The sequence below is a fragment of the Agelaius tricolor genome, unplaced genomic scaffold, assembly GCF_023055355.1.
Source record: "Agelaius tricolor isolate 1412-34295 unplaced genomic scaffold, bAgeTri1.0.p SCAF_69, whole genome shotgun sequence".
Classification (NCBI taxonomy): domain Eukaryota; kingdom Metazoa; phylum Chordata; class Aves; order Passeriformes; family Icteridae; genus Agelaius; species Agelaius tricolor.
In genome coordinates, this window is record NW_027269329.1 from 225,690 (window position 1) to 239,057 (window position 13,368).

At 50.8% G+C, this 13,368-nt stretch overlaps 2 protein-coding genes across 3 annotated transcripts; one reads left to right on the plus strand and one right to left on the minus strand.

The window, feature by feature from the left end:
• Window positions 1-106: 106 nt before the first annotated feature.
• On the minus strand, window positions 107-4,925 carry PEX11B (peroxisomal biogenesis factor 11 beta). Of its 2 annotated transcripts, XR_011676883.1 has the most exons (5): window positions 4,768-4,925; window positions 4,471-4,598; window positions 3,632-3,833; window positions 1,843-2,486; window positions 107-872 (listed from the first exon to the last, which is right to left on the minus strand). XR_011676883.1 is itself a non-coding variant. In XM_071417292.1 (4 exons), exons 1-4 carry the CDS (start codon window positions 4,821-4,823, stop codon window positions 2,117-2,119), a joined length of 756 nt encoding a protein of 251 aa, XP_071273393.1. In that variant the 5' UTR covers window positions 4,824-4,925; the 3' UTR covers window positions 1,546-2,116. The 2 variants fall into 2 exon arrangements, 1 of the variants encoding a protein (XP_071273393.1); XM_071417292.1 differs by lacking the exon at window positions 107-872 and having other exon boundaries at window positions 1,546-2,486.
• A 394-nt stretch (window positions 4,926-5,319) lies between these two features.
• LIX1L (limb and CNS expressed 1 like) lies at window positions 5,320-13,129 on the plus strand. Its single transcript, XM_071417435.1, has 6 exons — window positions 5,320-5,653; window positions 6,276-6,439; window positions 7,566-7,706; window positions 9,333-9,428; window positions 10,265-10,342; window positions 11,383-13,129. Exons 1-6 carry the CDS (start codon window positions 5,362-5,364, stop codon window positions 11,623-11,625), a joined length of 1,014 nt encoding a protein of 337 aa, XP_071273536.1. The 5' UTR covers window positions 5,320-5,361; the 3' UTR covers window positions 11,626-13,129.
• Window positions 13,130-13,368: the final 239 nt, after the last annotated feature.

A 13,368-nucleotide genomic window follows, 5' to 3' on the forward strand; every position in this document is an offset into this window, starting at 1 on the left:
ATCAGAACCAGGTTTAGTGGGTATCAGAGCCAGGTTAAATATCAGAACCAGGTTTAGTATCAGAACCAGGTTTAGTATCAGAACCAGGTTTAGTATCAGAACCAGGTTTAGTGGGTATCAGAACCAGGTTTAATATCAGAACCAGGTTTAGTATCAGAACCAGGTTTAATATCAGAACCAGGTTTAGTATCAGAACCAGGTTTTAGGGGGCATCAGCCCCAGTTTCCTCCCCCTGAACGGGGAAGGGCCACGGCCCCAAGAGCTCCGGGAGTGTTTGAGGCCGTGTTTGCTGCACTTTAATAATTCAATTATTCATTAATTAATTACACGGACACGTGGGATCCCCTGGAGCGCTTCCCACCCAATTCCCACTGGGATTCACACCCTGCTCCAAAGCCTTCAATGCCTGAAAAACCTTTGGCACAGCCCAGATGGGCCCAGGAGTTGAGGATGGAGCTGCAAAAATCCTTCAAGATATTCCTGCTCTCCCAGGGACCATCTGCCCCTGGAATTTAAGAATATCCCAAAAATTCCTGCACTCCCAGGGACAGATCCAAGGAAAATCCGCCTCTGGAATTTAAGAATTTGGAGCCCCCAAAGCCATGGATTTATCCCTGACACACGTTCTCCTCTCCCTGCACTCGGATTTTTTTTTTTTTATAAGGCAGGAAAAAAAAATCCAAACAATTCGGGGTTGGATGCATTATCTGGCACCAGAATCACCCCAATCCCGTGGCTTTACCCCCCAAAAAAAGCCAGGAGAAGCCCCAAGAAATCCGCATTTTCCAGCCCCAAAATCCCACATTTTCCAGCCCCAAAATCCCACATTTTCCAGCCCCAAAATCCCACATTTTCCAGCCCCAAAATCCCACCTTTTCCGGCCCCAAAATCCGCATTTTCCGGCCCCAAAATCCCGCATTTTCCGGCCCCAAAATCCCGCATTTTTCAGCCCCAAAATCCCGCATTTTCCGGCCCCAAAATCCCACATTTTCCGGGCCCCAAAATCCCGCCTTTTCCAGCCCCAAAATCCCGCATTTTCCAGCCCCAAAATCCGCATTTTCCAGCCCCAAAATCCCACGTTTTCCAGCCCCAAAATCCCGCCTTTTCCAGCCCCAAAATCCGCATTTTCCAGCCCCAAAATCCCACATTTTCCAGCCCCAAAATCCCACATTTTTCAGCCCCAAAATCCCACATTTTTCAGCCCCAAAATCCCACATTTTTCAGCCCCAAAATCCCACATTTTTCAGCCCCAAAATCCCACATTTTTCAGCCCCAAAATCCCACATTTTTCGGCCCCAAAATCCCGCATTTTCCGGCCCCAAAATCCCGCATTTTCCGGCCCCAAAATCCCGCATTTTCCGGCCCCAAAATCCCACATTTTCCAGCCCCAAAATCCCACATTTTTCGGCCCCAAAATCCCACATTTTCCGGCCCCAAAATCCCGCATTTTCCAGCCCCAAATCCACATTTTCCAGCCCCATATACTCTCCATTAGCTGGATCCACATGAAAGGCTCTTCCCAAAAAGAAAGGGGGAACATTGAACCCCTACAATTCCTGGAAAAGTCAATGGGAACAAAACCACATTTTGGGAGTTCATGTCCCTGTGGGATCCAATGCTGGAACTTCGTGGCTCCAAAGAGTCAGGAATGATGGCAATGGCACTTCCAGAGGTGCCAAAACCCCCCAAAATCCCAAAAATTCCCCAAATCCTCAAGGCTAACTATGGCTTCAGCTTGAGCCAGGGGTGGAGGATGGTGATGATGGAGAGCAGGGACGAGGTGAGCCCGCAGAACCCCACATTTCCCAGCCCCAAATCCACATTTTCCAGCCCCAAATCCACATTTCCCAGCCCCAAATATTCTCCATTAGCTGGATCCATGTGAAGGGCTCTTCCCAGACAGAAAGGGGGAACATTGAACCCCTATTTTTTCCCTAAAAGTCAATGGGAACAAAACACATTTTGGGGAGTTCATGTCCCTGTGGGATCCAATGCCGGAACTTCGTGGCTCCAAGGAGTCAGGAATGACGGCAATGGCACCAGCCAGTCACTTCCAGAGGTGCCACAACCCCCCAAAATCCCAAAAACCCCCCAAAATCCAAATCCTCAAGGCTAACTATGGCTTCAGCTTGAGCCAGGGGTGGAGGATGGTGATGATGGAGAGCAGGGACGAGGCGAGCCCGCAGAACCCCACGATGGCGGGGCTGCTCCTGCACAGCCCCAGCTTCTCCAGGGGGATCACCAGGTCGCAGGCGTTCCTCAGCAGGTCCAGCAGCACGGGGGGGTTGTCCCTCAGCACCTGCAGCAGCAGCTGCAGCTGGAGCTGCAGCTGGAGCCGCAGGTGCTGCATCCTGCCCTCAGCCTGCAGCTGGGCTCTGCTCTCCGGGCTCCTGCCGCGTTTCCGGGCGGCCTCAGCGCGCTCCAGCAGCAGCCGGACCTCGTAGGCGTCCCTGCTGAGGTTCACCACCAGGGCAAAGAGGTAATACCTGGGGAGAGCAGGGGGAAAATGAGAGAGAGAGAGGACGAGGGGCAAGCACGAAGGGTCCGGGTGCTCCCCAGCAGCCACAGAAATGACTGGAGGGGTGGCACAGCCCAGACGGGCCCAGGAGCGCAGGAGGGAGCTCCCAAAAAGCCTTCGAGATATTCCTGCTCTCCCGGGGACAAGCTGCCTCTGGAATTTAGGGACATCCCGAAAATTCCTGTGCTCCCAGATCCAAGGACCCCCTCGGGAATTCAATTCTCTGCTTTGCCTCAGGAACCCCAATCCCTGCTCTCCCTCAGGAATTCCATTCTTTATTTTCCTCATGGGGACCCCATTCCCTGCTCTCCCTCAGGAATTCCATTCTTTATTTTCCCCGTGGGAATTCCATTCCCTGCTCTCCCTCAGGAATTCCATTCTTTATTTTCCTCAGGGGGGATCCCATTCCCTGCTCTCCCTCGGGAATTCCATTCTTTATTTTCCTCAGGGGAATCGCCATTCCCTGCTCTCCCTCAGGAATTCCATTCTTTATTTTCCCCAAGGGAACCCCATTCCCTGCTCTCCCTTGGGAATTCCACCCCTTATTTTCCCCAGGGGAGTTCCAGTGTCTGCTCTCCCTCATGAACCCCATTCTCTGCTCTCCCTCATGAATTCCATTCTCTGCTTTCCCTCGGGAATTCCATTCCTTATTTTCCCCGTGGGAATTCCATTCTTTATTTCACCCAGGAGAACCCCATTCCCTGCTCTCCCTCAGGAATTCCATTATTTATTTTCCCCAGGAGAATATCCCATTCCCTGCTCTCCCTCAGGAACCCCATTCCCTGCTCTCCCTCAGGGAATTCCATTCATTCTTTACCCCAGGGGAACCCCAAATCCCTGCTCTCCCTTGGGAATCCCATTCTTTACTTTCCTCAGGGGAACCCCAATCCCTATCCGCCCTTGAGAATTCCATTCTTTCTTTTCCCCAGGGCAACCCCAATCCCTGCCCTCCCTCAGAAATCACATTCCCTGTCCTCCCCTTGGCAATCCCCATTCCTTATTTTCCCCGGGCTAATTCCATTCCCTGCCCACCCCACACACCTCAGGAGCCTTTCCCAACCTCAGGAGCCCTTCCCAACCTCCCCACGCACCAAACCCCGACCCCTCTCTCACCTGAAGGATCTCTGGCTCCATTTTTCCATGGCCAGGCCGGGCAGGATCCCGGTTTTCCCAGCCCACAGGACGTTGTCACAGGCCAGGAACAGAGCCCGGTTCAGGTGGGACAGGGTGAGGCAGAAACGCAGCACGGGGTCAGGGAGGTGCAGCGAGCGCTGGGCCCCCCCCAGAGCCTCAGCTGAGCCCCCCAAACGCAGAACTGCGGGAGAAGGGGACACCAGGGTGGGGTCACCGGGGGTGTGAGACCCCAAAATGTCCCCTCAAATCTGCCCTGATCCCCCTCCCCAGCACCTCAGCTGAGCTGCCCCCCAAATGCAGCATTACAGGAGGGGGTCACTGGGGGTGTGAGACCCCAAAAATCCCCCCTCAAAACTACCCTGGCCCCTCCCCAGAACCTCAGGCGAGCCCCCAAATGCAGAACTGCAAGAGGGGGTCACAGGGGTGTGCAGACCCCAAAATCCCCCCCTCAAAACCCCCCAAATGCAGCATTACAGGAGGGGGTCACTGAGGGTGTGAGACCCCAAAATGTCCCCTCAAACCCGCCCTGAATTCCCCCCTAGCCCCTCAGCCGAGTCCCCCCAACCACAGCATTACAGGAGGGGCTCACTGGGGCCGTGCAGACCCCAAAATCCCCCCTCAAAACCGCCCTGGCCTCCCCTCACCACCTCAGCCGAGCCCCCCTAATGCAGCATTACAGGAGGGAGGGGACACCAACCCCAAAATCCTACCTCAAAACCCCCCCAAATGCAGCATTACAGGAAGGAGGGGACACACCAGGGGGTCACCGACCCCAAATTCCCCCCTCCAACCCTCGCTGCTCCCGCAGCCCCACTCACGCTTGCGGCCCAGGCTCAGGTGCGCCTCCAGCTGCTGCAGCCGGCTCAGAGTCCCGGAGCTGCCCCCGGAGCTGCTCGCGGAGCGGCTCAGCGCGGCCCCGGCCAAGACACAGGCGTACTGGGCGGCCCTGGGGACAACGAGGGAGTCACGGGGGGCACCGGGGACATCACCGGGGAATCCCCCGTTCTTTGGGATCGCCTCTCCGCCCCGGGAGCCCCGTGATCCCCCTCCCCGGGCTCTCGGTAACTCCCTCCGAACCTCCCCTGCCCGCAGGGCCCGGGGAGCCGCGGCTGCACCTGAGGAGGCGCTCCCGGGCCTGGCTCTGGGCGCTGAAGCGCACCCAGGCCTCCATGGCGCGGGCCCGGTACCGAGCCCGGTACGGAAGCGTCACGTCCGGTACGGCCGCGGCTCCTTCCCATTGGCTGAGCGCGGAGCCTCCCACTTTTACCAAAACAGAGCCCGTGAATGGGCGACAGCGTAATCTCCGCCTCTAAATCTGTGTCCGAGAGTTTGATTGGTTTGTTTTGTTATTAATTGCTTCTCCTGATCAATAAGAGTGGGCCTATCATCTCGCACCGTCATCTCTCCTGGTTTGTGCTTTCTGCATTTTTGATTCGTTTCTTCCCTTGTCAATCTAACAAATCCAGCAACGCGATTGGTCAATTGACACCAAATCCTGGCCCCGTTACCGCCCCGTGACCACACACCGCTATTTGTGTTAGTGGGTGAGTGCGCCGCGCCCTGACCCCGCCCCTCCAACCGCGCACCGCGTTCTGATTGGTCTTCTGATGCTTTCCCCGCCTCCCTTTCCCCGTTTCGGCTCTCCTATTGGTCTGCTGAGCGCCGATCGGTGCTGATTGACAGCGCGGCGCTGAGGAGGGAGCGCGGCTATGGAGGCGGTGCGGGCTCAGCGGCTGCAGCCCGGGGTGGGCACCGGGCCCCGCGGGGCTCGGCCCGGCCTCACCGGGGCCCCCGCGGGGCTCGGCCCAACACCGGCAGCGGGATCAGGGCTGGGCCCGGGGCTGGGGCTGCCGCCGCCGCCGCCCCCGCTGGGCCTGCAGGGCCCTCCCGCGCCCCCCGGGCCGGGGGCCGGGGCCGTGCCCGGGCCGCCCGCGGTCCTGAGGGAGGCGGTGGAGGCCGTGGTGCGGAGCTTCGCCAAGCACACGCAGGGCTACGGCCGGGGTGAGCGGGGGATGCCGACAGACCGGGCTGCGCCGGGGGCGATTGTCCCTTATTCCATTTTTTCACTTTTCCTTATTTCCGTGTCCCTTTTCCTTATTTCCGTGCCCCATTCCCTTCCTTCCTTCCTCACCCCATTTTCCTTCTTTCCATGCCCCATTCCCTTCCTTCCTTCCTTCCTTCCTTCCTTCCTTCCTTCCTTCCTTCCTTCCTTCCTTCCTTCCTTCCTTCCTTCCTACCTTCCTTCCCTTCTTTCCATGCCCCAATTCCTTTCTTCCTCACCCCCTTTTCCCTTTTTCCATGCCCCGTTTCCTTCCTTCCTTCCCCCCTTTTCCCTCTTTCCATGCCCCAATTTCTTCTTTTCGTGCCCTATTTCCTTCCTTCCTTCCTTCCTTCCTTCCTTCCTTCCTTCCTTCCTTCCTTCTTTCCTTCCTTCCTTCCCCATTCCCTTTTCCTTATTTCCATGCCCCATTCCCTTCCCTCTTTCTGCGCCCCCAATTCCTTCTTTCCATGCCCCATTTCCTCCCATTCTCACCCCTTTCTCCTTGCCCCTTTTCCTTCCTCCCACGCCCCTTTTCCCTCTCTCCATGCCCCTTTTCCCTCTCCCCGCGCCTCCTCCGGGCAGTGAACGTGGTGGAGGCGCTGCAGGAGTTCTGGCAGATGAAGCAATCCCGCGGGGCCGAGCTGCGCAACGGAGCCCTGGTTCTCTACGAGATGGTGCCGGCCGCCAGCCCCCCGTACGTCTGCTATGTCACCCTGCCCGGGGGCAGCTGCTTCGGCAGCTTCCAGGTACCGTCCCCAGCCCGGGAATGCCCCTCGGCATCGTTTCCCAAATATCTCCTCCCTGCTGGGTGTTCTCCTCCCTGCTGGGTGTTCTCCTCCTTGCATCTGCCTCCAAACCTCTTTAGTTGCAAGGAAATCCCAGGGAATGCCCTCCAGAACCCCAGGAGGATCATTTTCCAAATATTTCATCCCTTCTGGGTGTTCTCCTTGCATCTGCCTCCAAACCTCTTTAGTTGCAAGGAAATTCCCAGGGAATGCCCTCCAGAACCCCAGGAGGATCATTTTCAAAATATCCTCTCCCTGCATCTGCCTCTAAACCTCTTCAGTTGCAAGGAGGTTTAGTTGCAGGTTGCTCCTGGTCTGTAAATCCTCCTCAGATCCCAGTCTGGGAAGATTTGCCTGTGGATTTTGCAACCTCTTCAGTTGCAAGGATATTCCTGAGGAATGCCCCTCCAGGACCCCACCAGGATCATTTTCCAAATATTTCATCCCTTCTGGGTGTTCTCCTCCTTGCATCTGCCTCTGAACCTCTTCAGTTGCAAGTTGTTCCTGGTCTGTAAATCCCCAGTCTGGGAAGATTTGGCTGTGGATTGTGAGGTTTTGGTGGCCTTTATTGCCTGGTTCTGGTCACTTCCAAGTTAGTGCTGAGGTAGGAGAGGGGATATCAGGGAAAACTGTTGGATCTGATCTTCCTTTTCCTTCCCAGGATTTGATCCTTCCCAGGATTTGATCCTTCCTCCTCCTTCCCAGGATTAAATTTAATTAAATGAATCAATTGAGAGTGCAATGGGAGGTTCTGAACCTCTTTTGGTTCTGTCCCAAAATCCGTGTCTTTGGGAGGAATTTGGGAACACTTTGGGTCTGAAAAAATTAATTAAATTCAATTCATTAATTGAGAAGATACTGGGTGGTTCTGAAGCTCTTTTGGTCCCCACATCCTGATCTCGGGGGGCGATTTGCCAACACTTTGGGTCTGACAAAACGAATTCCATCAAACCAATCACCAGCACCGTGGGCAGTTCTGATCTGGGGGTGCCATTTCCTAACCCCCCCCCCCCCAGCCCCCTTTGCTGGTGCTCTGGGGGGGCCGTGGGGGTCCTGGGGTGTCCCCAGCGTGGCCGTGTGTCCCCAGTTCTGCCCCACCAAGGCCGAGGCGCGCCGGAGCGCGGCCAAGATCGCGCTGATGAACTCCGTGTTCAACGAGCACCCCTCGCGCCGCATCACCGACGACTTCATCGAGAAGAGCGTCTCTGAGGCCCTGGCGTCCTTCAACGTGAGCATGGGGGCTTCTCTGGGCTTTGGTTGGGTCACACTGAGCCCTTTTCTGTCCCTGGGATGGGGCAGTTCCGAGGCGCTTTGGAAAATTCCGTTCCGTTCTCAGCCTCACGTGTAGGGTGAGGCAATACAGAGAAATGGTAGAGTCACACCATCCCCACCAGAAGCTGATTCTTTCTAATTTCTAAATTTATTTCTAATTTTTAAACTTATCTCTAGTTGTTCTTTCAGTCTTAAGTGCAGGGTGAGGCAATATAGGTGTTACAATTCACACTATCCCAATCAGAAGCCGATTATTTCTAATTTCTAAATTTATTTCTAATCTCTAAACTTATTTCTAGATGCTTTTTCAGTCTTATGTGTAGGATGAAGGAATACAGGTGTTATAATTCATGCCCATCACAATCAGAAGCTGATTATTTCTAATTTCTAAATTTATTTCTAATTTTTAAATTTATTTCTAATTCTATTTTCAGTCTCACGTGTAGGGTGAGGCAATATAGGTGTTATAATTCACACCATCACCACCAGAAGCTGATTCTTTCTAATTTCTAAATTTATTTCTAATTTTTAAACTTATTTCTAGTTGCTTTTTCAGTCTTACATGTAGGGTGAGGCAATACAGAGAAATGGTAGAGTCACACCATCACCACCAGAAGCTGATTCTTTCTAATTTCTAAATTTATTTGTAATTTTTAAACTTATTTCTAGTTGCTTTTTCAGTCTCGTGTGGTGAGGCAGGTGTGGCAATACAGGTGTTACAATTCACACCATCCCAATCAGAAGCGAATTATTTCTAATTTCTATATTTATTTCTAATTCCATTTTCAGTCTCAAGTGTAGGGTGAGGCAATACAGATGTTACAATTCACACCATCCCAATCAGAAGCTAATTATTTCTAATTTCTAAATTTATTTCTAATTTTTAAACTTATTTTTAGTTATTTTTCAGTCTTAAGTGTAGGGTGGGGCAATAAAGGTGTTATAATTCATGCCCATCACAATCAGAAGCTAATTATTTTTAATTTCTAAATTTATTTCTAATTTCTAAATTTATTTCTAATTTCTAAATTTATTTCTAATTTCTAAACTTATTTCTAATTCCATTTTCAGTCTCACGTGTAGGGTGAGGCAATACAGGTGTTCCAATTCACACCATCACAATCAGAAGCTGATTATTTCTAATTTCTAAATGTATTTCTAATTTCTAAATTTATTTGTAATTTCTAAACTTATTTCTAGTTTTTTCAGTCTCATGTGTAGGCTGAAGCAATACAGATGTTACAATTCACACCATCCCAATCAGAAGCTAATTATTTCAAATTTCTAAATTTATTTCTAAACTTATTTCTAATTCCACACAAAACAGATTGTTCAGAGCACCAGCTGCAGGTTGGTTGTAATATTTGGCTCTCATTGTTTATCTCCAGCTCCCTGAAGCTTCCCAAATCCATTCTGGGAAAACTGCTCCAGTTTTTCCTGTGTCTCACCAGCCTCTCACATCCACGTGTGACAGCTCAGCCTGTGCTGCCACCAGGCCCTCCTGAATCCCACTGGGGATTCCAGGGGTGAGGATTCCCAGGAGTGGGAACGGGGCTGCTCCATAGCTGGGATTTCTCTGCAGGGCAACCGAGAAGAGGCAGACAATCCCAACACCGGGATCGGCGCCTTCCGCTTCATGCTGGAGTCCAACAAGGGGAAATCCATGCTGGAATTCCAGGTGCTGAGTCCAGTTTGTGCAGATCCTGCTCCTCTTCTGCCCAGGTCCCACTCCTGCTTTGCTCAAGGGATGTTTGGGTTGGTCTCCCAAGTGTATTTTTAGGGAAATGAACTCAGATTTTCTTTCTGATTCTGATCAGGTTTGGGGTAATCCCAATGCTACCCTTAGAATTGGTTTTTTCTCGCTGTCCCTGTGATATTTCCAAATGTCCTAATTGCAGCAGTCCAGTTAATTAGTGGGATTCATCCTTAAAAACGGGGCACAAAGAGCTCCCACAAGATGGAAAGGTATTTCCCCCAAAGTCTGGTGCTGGGTTTGGGGCTCAGTGGTGCCATGACCCCAAACCACAACCTTGGCATCCCATTGGAATATGGGGGAAAACATCTGGACAAGGGGAAGCCTGACCTGCCAGGGGAAGGTTCTGGAATGTGGATCAGGATTAGGAGAACAGCTGGGAATGGGGTATCTGCTCTCATGCAAGTACACACATATATGGAATTATAGAAACATGTTATAAATATATTACAGATATAAATATATGTACCTGCATTTGCAAAGCAAATACTCACAGGGAACATTCTCTTAGTGACCCTCCCACTTTAGAGACTCACTGCATTTAATTTTAAATGTAGAATTCCCTAACGAGGTGCCTAAATCACTTTATTCTATCACCCTGCTCACCAGCGTTTATGACAGTTTATTTACACACAGTAAAGAATATTTTATGCTACCAACCTTCCAAAACACACGAGTGGAAGTCACCCAGCCCTGAGCAGTCCCAGCACATCTGGTGGCTTCAGATTTTGCATTTTAAACCCTCCCTCCTGCCATCCCAGGAGCTGATGACAGTTTTCCAGCTGCTGCACTGGAATGGGAGCCTGAAGGCCATGAGGGAGCGTCAGTGCTCGCGCCAGGTGAGTCCCGGCTCCGTCCCGCTGCTCCTTCCCACTGCTGAGCTTCCCCTGGTGCCTCGTGAGGGACAAAAGATCCAAATCTCCAGGCCCAAGAGCATGAACAATGTGGGCTGAAGAGAGAAAACGGGGAAAATGAGACTTGATGGGCTGCAGCTGTAATTAACTCCAATAGGCAAATAGAGCAGAACTTATGAAAGTGAGAGACCTGTGACTGGGTGACCATTTTGGGACCATTTTGGGTCCATTTTGTGACCCATCTTGGGTCCATTTTGTGACTGTCTTGGGTCCATTTTGTGACCCATTTTGGGTCCATTTTCTGACCCATTTGGGGTCCATTTTGTGACCGTCTTGGGTCCATTTTGTGATCCATCTTGGGTTCATTTTGTGACCATTTTGGGTTCATTTTGTGACCGTTTTGGGTCCATTTTGTGACCCATCTTGGGTCCCTTTTGTGACCGTTTTGGGTTCATTTTGTGACCGTCTTGGGTCCATTTTGTGACTGTTTTGAATCCATTTTGGGTCCATTGTGTGACCATTTTGGGTCCATTTTATGACCCATCTTGAGTCCATTTTGTGACCATTTTGGGTTCATTTTATGACCCATCTTGGGTTCATTTTGTGACCGTTTTGAGTCCATTTTGTGACCCATCTTGGGTCCAGTTTGTGACCCATCTTCGGTCCAGTTTGTGACCCATCTTGGGTCAAGTTTGTGACCCATTTGGGGTTCATTTTGAGACCATTTTGGGTCCATTTTGTGACCCATCTTGGGTTCATTTTGTGACCATTTTGCTTCACCTTGGTTATAGCCCTGCCTGGGCTCTCACACTACCCAGGGTGCATCCATTGAGGATCCCCTTTTCCTAAATCCCTACTTTATCAATTAACTCTTCCCAACCTCTGCCCTACCTCAACCTTCACAAACCACCACCATTCCCTTAAAGTTCCTTCCCAATTTCCAACAACCCTATTACATCCCGCACCGGGTTTGTTTTTTTTTCCCCCCCCAATTCCAACAATTCTCTGCCTCCCGTTCCCACCAGGAAGTCCTTGCTCACTACTCCCACCGTGCTCTGGACGATGACATCCGAAACCAGATGGCCCTGGACTGGGTGAACCGGGAGCAGAACATTCCAGGAGCCCTTTCCCGGGAGCTGGCGGCCACCGAGCGCGAGCTGGACGAGGCCCGGCTGGCCGGGAAGGAGCTGAGGTTCCACAAGGAGAAGAAGGACATCCTGCTGCTGGCAGCTGGTCAGCTGGGCTCAGCACACTCCTCTGGTTGCTGAACCCCAAAACCTCCACCCTCGGTGATCCCAAAACCCTTCCCCCAAATCTCAGCCCGTTTGCACATTTAGAAGAAATTTAGCGGGGGGGAAAAAAAGGTCCTGAATTTAGGGAAAAAGCTCCTGAATGGATTTTAGCAATTTCATCCTGGTTTTTAAGAGCTGCTTCTCAGCCTCCTCGTTCTTCCCTTGAGAACTCCTTATTCCCTAGGGAACTTTTTATTCCCTCATAATCCCTGCAGGTTTTTTTTTCCCTGTCCCTTTTTTTTCGCGGTTCAGATCCCAGGTTTTGTCCTCTCCTCATTCCATCATTGCTGGAGCAGTTGGGATTCCATGGAATCCAGTGTTTCCTCTGGAAAAACCCCTTGGATCCCCTCCCTCCTGCAGCAGAAAGGGATCAATTAGACCTCCTTGATGAGCTCCTTAATTAGGTGAGTGAGTGCCAAGGCGTGCAATATCTAGATTTAATTTTGGAATTAAATCTGGGATCAGCCTGCAGCATTCCAATCCCAAGCACAGCAGGGTCTGCAGTTTCCCCCTGGAATTGCCCTGTCTGGAGCCAAATAGCAGCATTGGAAAAGGTTGGAAAAGTCTTGGAGAGTTTGTGGATGAGGGAGGGATTTGCACTAATCATTCCTTATCCTTTGTATCCATATGGAACTTAGACTATATTTAGCTTTAAAACCCCTTTTATGGCATGGAATTGTTCAAACAGCTCCGAGTTCACCCAAGAAAAATGTCAATTTATCCATGGAAATTTCCATCTTACTCCCCTTTTCCCCGGCAGACTGGGAATACAAACTGAATTCCAAGCCAGAATTCCTTTTTCACCCCAGCTTAGAGCTTTTCCCACTTCTTATCCCCTTAAACCGTGCAGATTCCACTATTCCCACCCTCCTCCTTCCCTCTGCCTGACCACAGGATATTCCAGCAATAATCATTGTTTTAGGATAAAATTGGAATAATTCCATTATCTGTAGGTACCCCATTTTTATATCCACATCCTAACGAGCTTATTTTGGGGGTTTATATATTTTTTATACTTTCTACAAACACTATTAACATTTGATGTCGCTGGAAATTGGATTTTAAAAGGGATGGGGGGGGGGGGGTGAGGGGGTTGTGGGGTGTAATTTTACTGAAATATTGGGAAAATTTGATTTAGGAGTAACATGGAGTTAATCCCGCAATTTATTCCACACCTATGGGAATCCCTGAAAACCCTCCCAGTTCTTTATGCTCAAAATAAACAAATCCGGGAGGACTTTGGGAGTTCCATTGCTGTGGAATTAAAAAAAGAAAAAGAAAAGGGAAAAAAAGAGGATATTCCATTGCTTGTGGGATCAAGGTGCCACTTTGGAGGCTCTGGATCTCCGTGGAAGGCGTAAAATTAACAAAATTCAGATTTTCTCAGTATGGAGAAACTCATGCTCCTTGTTGAGGCAGTGAAATTACGGGATAAACACTAATGTGGATTTTCTACAATAAACCCAGCGATTTTGGTTAACTTTGGTGCTCTTGCTCATTTTTGGGGGGCCAGTCGTGCCCAAAAGCGCTTTGAGCCACATCAGTGTGGGGATCGAAATTCCCAGAGTTCAAAAGTCCCGGGGTTCAAAATTCCTAGGGTTTAAAATTCCCGGGATTCGAAATTCCCGGGATTCGAAATTCCCGGGGTTCAAAATTCCTAGGGTTTAAAATTCCCCGGGTTCAAAATTCCCGGGATTCGAAAGTCCCGAAGGAAAAAGA

Excerpts from the sequence above, each read along its gene's own strand:
- PEX11B (XM_071417292.1), bottom strand. The coding sequence starts at position 4,823 with ATGGAGGCCTGGGTGCGCTTCAGCGCCCAGAGCCAGGCCCGGGAGCGC. Across the intron at positions 3,834-4,470 it reads CCTGAGCCTGGGCCGCAAGC|TTCTGCGTTTGGGGGGCTCA; the intron begins GTGAGTGGGGCT and ends CTTCTCCCGCAG. Across the intron at positions 2,487-3,631 it reads TGGAGCCAGAGATCCTTCAG|GTATTACCTCTTTGCCCTGG; the intron begins GTGAGAGAGGGG and ends TGCTCTCCCCAG.
- LIX1L (XM_071417435.1), top strand. The coding sequence starts at position 5,362 with ATGGAGGCGGTGCGGGCTCAGCGGCTGCAGCCCGGGGTGGGCACCGGG. Across the intron at positions 5,654-6,275 it reads CACGCAGGGCTACGGCCGGG|TGAACGTGGTGGAGGCGCTG; the intron begins GTGAGCGGGGGA and ends TCCTCCGGGCAG. Across the intron at positions 9,429-10,264 it reads AATCCATGCTGGAATTCCAG|GAGCTGATGACAGTTTTCCA; the intron begins GTGCTGAGTCCA and ends CTGCCATCCCAG.